The following is a 3,088-nucleotide window of genomic DNA, read 5'->3' on the forward strand; positions in this document are numbered from 1 at the left end:
TGGGCTTGGGTGGGGGGTGAGGGAGTCAAGTTCAGAAAGCCATAAAATAAGCCCCATGAATGCTTCCCTATTATACAAGTTTTCCATAAAGTAACATATTTAGGTATGACTGACACCTTAAGATTGTGTTCTTAGTTCTTTAGGGGATCTGGGGAAATACATACCACAAAGAAAATTGATTCTGCTCATTGTGTGAAAAATTTGTGGAGCATTTATAATCAGAGTATCTATTTATATGGTTGATCTAGAAGTATTTCTAGGCTTTTTGTTTGGTTTTTGTTTGTTTTAGTTAAAAAAGAAGCTTGTGTTTAATGGGTTGAACCTCGTACACATTCCATGCGCAGGAGAATGTGTTTTCAAATATATTGGTTGGCAAAAATAAGATAAACATGTTGACTTTTAAAAAATTATTTTCGTGTTTACTGCCGTTTCTTGCCCATCTTTTCAGTTTTTGAGGAGTTGGGTGCTTGTTGAAGTGTCAGGGGAGATTGAAAGAAGTCTGAAGGTTTGCTTCATTGCAAAAGAGGCGTATTAGACGTCACCGATGCTGTAGCCTAAAGCAGCAAAGGGATTCTCAGGAACCCACTGGCATTTCATGAACTGGGAACGACCCGCATTTCTGCACTCGTCTAGTGTTTCCGGGGTTTGGGTCTAAGTGTTGCCAGCCGGGCGTGATCGGGAGGCGGGTCTCCCCGCTGGGAAGGCGGCGGGAGGAGTTGGCGCGTGGGAACCCTCTGCCGCTCTTTCTACGAGCGCGGGGCGCGGGCCTCGTGCGGCCTCCGGGATCGCCTCCCTCCCGGGCGGGCGGCGGGGTGCCCTGGGGCGGGGGCGCGCGGCTCCGCCGTTGCTGCAGCCGTGATGTCACTCGCCCATCCTAACCCGCGGTTGGTTGTTGTGTGTTTCAGCTCTGCCTGCAGTCGAACACAAAGACCTGGAGGAGGCTCCCACATCCTTCGTGGGGGAGGAAGGAGGCGGCGAAGCAGCTGAAAGGAACTTGGGGCTTTGGGGGCCTTTCCGCACCGGGCGGCCGGCGAGGCGGCGAGGAAACTAAAGCCACGGGGCGGTGAACGAGCCGGGCGATGAGGCGCTGCCGCCGCTGCTGCCGCCGCCGCCGCCGCCGCTGACACTCGGTTCCGGATCCTCCGCTGCCCTTTGTGCCGCCCGCACATGTGTCTGCCCGGCGCATCCGGAGGCGCGCACACGAGCATCCACCACGGCCGCCGGGGAGAGAGCGCCCGCCATGCCCACGGAGAGCCTACAGACAGGTAGCATGGTGAAGCCGGTCAGCCCCGCCGGCACCTTCACGTCGGCCGTGCCCCTGCGCATCCTCAACAAGGGGCCCGACTACTTTCGCCGGCAGGCGGAGCCCAACCCCAAGCGACTCAGCGCCGTGGAGCGGCTGGAGGCCGACAAGGCCAAGTACGTCAAGAGCCAGGAGGTCATCAACGCCAAGCAGGAGCCCGTGAAGCCGGCCGTGCTGGCCAAGCCCCCCGTGTGCCCGGGCGCCAAGCGCGCGCTCGGCAGCCCCACGCTCAAGGGCTTCGGCGGCGGCGCCAAGAGCGAGGGCGGCGCGCCGCGCGAGACGCTGAAGCTCGAGATCCTCAAGAACATCCTCAACAGCTCGGAGGGCTCGAGCGCGGGCTCGGGCCACAAGCACGGCGCGCGGAACTGGCCGGCGCCGCGCGCCGACGCGGCCGAGCTGCACCGGCACTCGTTCGCCGAGTCGCTGCGCGTGCGCCCCACGCCCGGCCGCGGCAGCCCGCAGGAGGGCGGCTCGCACGTGGGCCGGCGGCCGCTCGAGCCCGCCCCCGACTCCTTCCTGCACGTGTCGCACAGCTCCTCGGACATCCGCAAGGTGACGGGCGCCAAGCCCCTGAAGGCCATCCCCTGCAGCAGCTCCGCCCCGCCGCTGCCCCCCAAGCCCAAGGTCGCCGCCCCGGCCGCGGTCAGGTCCCCCGAGGCCGAGGCGGCCGAGCCGGCCTGCGGCGTGGGCCGGAGACCCTCGCTCCAGCGGTCCAAGTCGGACCTGAGCGACAGGTACTTCCGGGTGGACGCCGACGTGGAGCGGTTCTTCAACTACTGCGGACTGGACCCCGAGGAGCTGGAGACCCTGGGCATGGAGAACTTCGCCCGCGCCAACTCCGACATCATCTCCCTCAACTTCCGCAGCGCCAGCATGATCAGCTCGGACTGTGAACAGTCTCAGGACAGTAACAGTGACCTTAGAAACGATGACAGTGCCAATGACCGGGTGCCCTATGGCATCTCCGCGATCGAGAGAAACGCTCGCATCATCAAGTGGTTGTATAGCATCAAACAAGCCAGAGAGTCGCAGAAGGTGTCCCACGTGTAAGAGGAAGCGCGCGCAGCGGAGGGAGGGGCGTCTCTGTCCGTGCCTCGGCAGCTATGGAGGCTGTGAGGTCTCCTTGCAGTGTTGTGAGCTTCTTCACTCTGTGTTGCTTGTTGTGCAAATGTCTTTCAAGTTGCATGCCCGCCAGCGTGGGGACTGACCTGGCGTCCTCGGCCACCGTCGCCGCAGAGCCTGGCCGATCGCTCGCCATCCGCCAAAAGTTCCAGGCCAGATTCACACTAGGGCTTCGATCTTCAGCAAAACTGTTTACAAGGAAAACGGTATACAACTTCAATATTTATGTGGTTCCTGTGTTTTTATATCCCGCGCTATGGTGTCTTAATTAAAAGTTTTATCCACTGGCTTTTAAGTTGGGAGTAGCATCTTTTTGAAATAAAAAAAAACCAAAAAAAAACAAAAAAGCCAATCTGCCTACACTGGAGACCGAAACAATGGGAAAATAAATGGGGTCTGCTTACCAAACAGATAGTGACTGACCCAAGAGAGAACCGGGCTGGGCTTTCTGAGGAAGAAAGTGGGGACCCCGGTGGTAATCATGTAGGTATTGACATCCGCTCGCCACGTACTCAAGTAAGGGTTGGGGCGACGGTGCTGCGTACGTTTTGTGTCCGATTCGGTGTGTAAACGTTGGTGGTTCTGTGTAATGCTGACCCCAAGGAAAGACAATCAGTGAAGGTGATTAAATCCGGAGGTTGGGTGTTGGCGGGGTTTGTTGAT

The 3,088-nt window shown here is 58.6% G+C and overlaps 1 protein-coding gene across 1 annotated transcript; it reads left to right on the forward strand.

Annotated features, from left to right (window-relative positions):
- The first annotated feature begins 907 nt into the window (after positions 1–907).
- FAM110B (family with sequence similarity 110 member B) lies at positions 908–2,714 on the forward strand. Its single transcript, XM_007464047.1, has one exon. It carries the CDS (start codon positions 1,241–1,243, stop codon positions 2,351–2,353), a length of 1,113 nt encoding a protein of 370 aa, XP_007464109.1. The 5' UTR covers positions 908–1,240; the 3' UTR covers positions 2,354–2,714.
- The last annotated feature ends 374 nt before the right edge of the window (positions 2,715–3,088 follow it).

This window comes from Lipotes vexillifer, unplaced genomic scaffold (genome assembly GCF_000442215.2).
Source record: "Lipotes vexillifer unplaced genomic scaffold, Lipotes_vexillifer_v1.1 scaffold69, whole genome shotgun sequence".
NCBI lineage: Eukaryota > Metazoa > Chordata > Mammalia > Artiodactyla > Lipotidae > Lipotes > Lipotes vexillifer.

Excerpts from the sequence above, each read along its gene's own strand:
- FAM110B (XM_007464047.1), top strand. The coding sequence starts at position 1,241 with ATGCCCACGGAGAGCCTACAGACAGGTAGCATGGTGAAGCCGGTCAGC.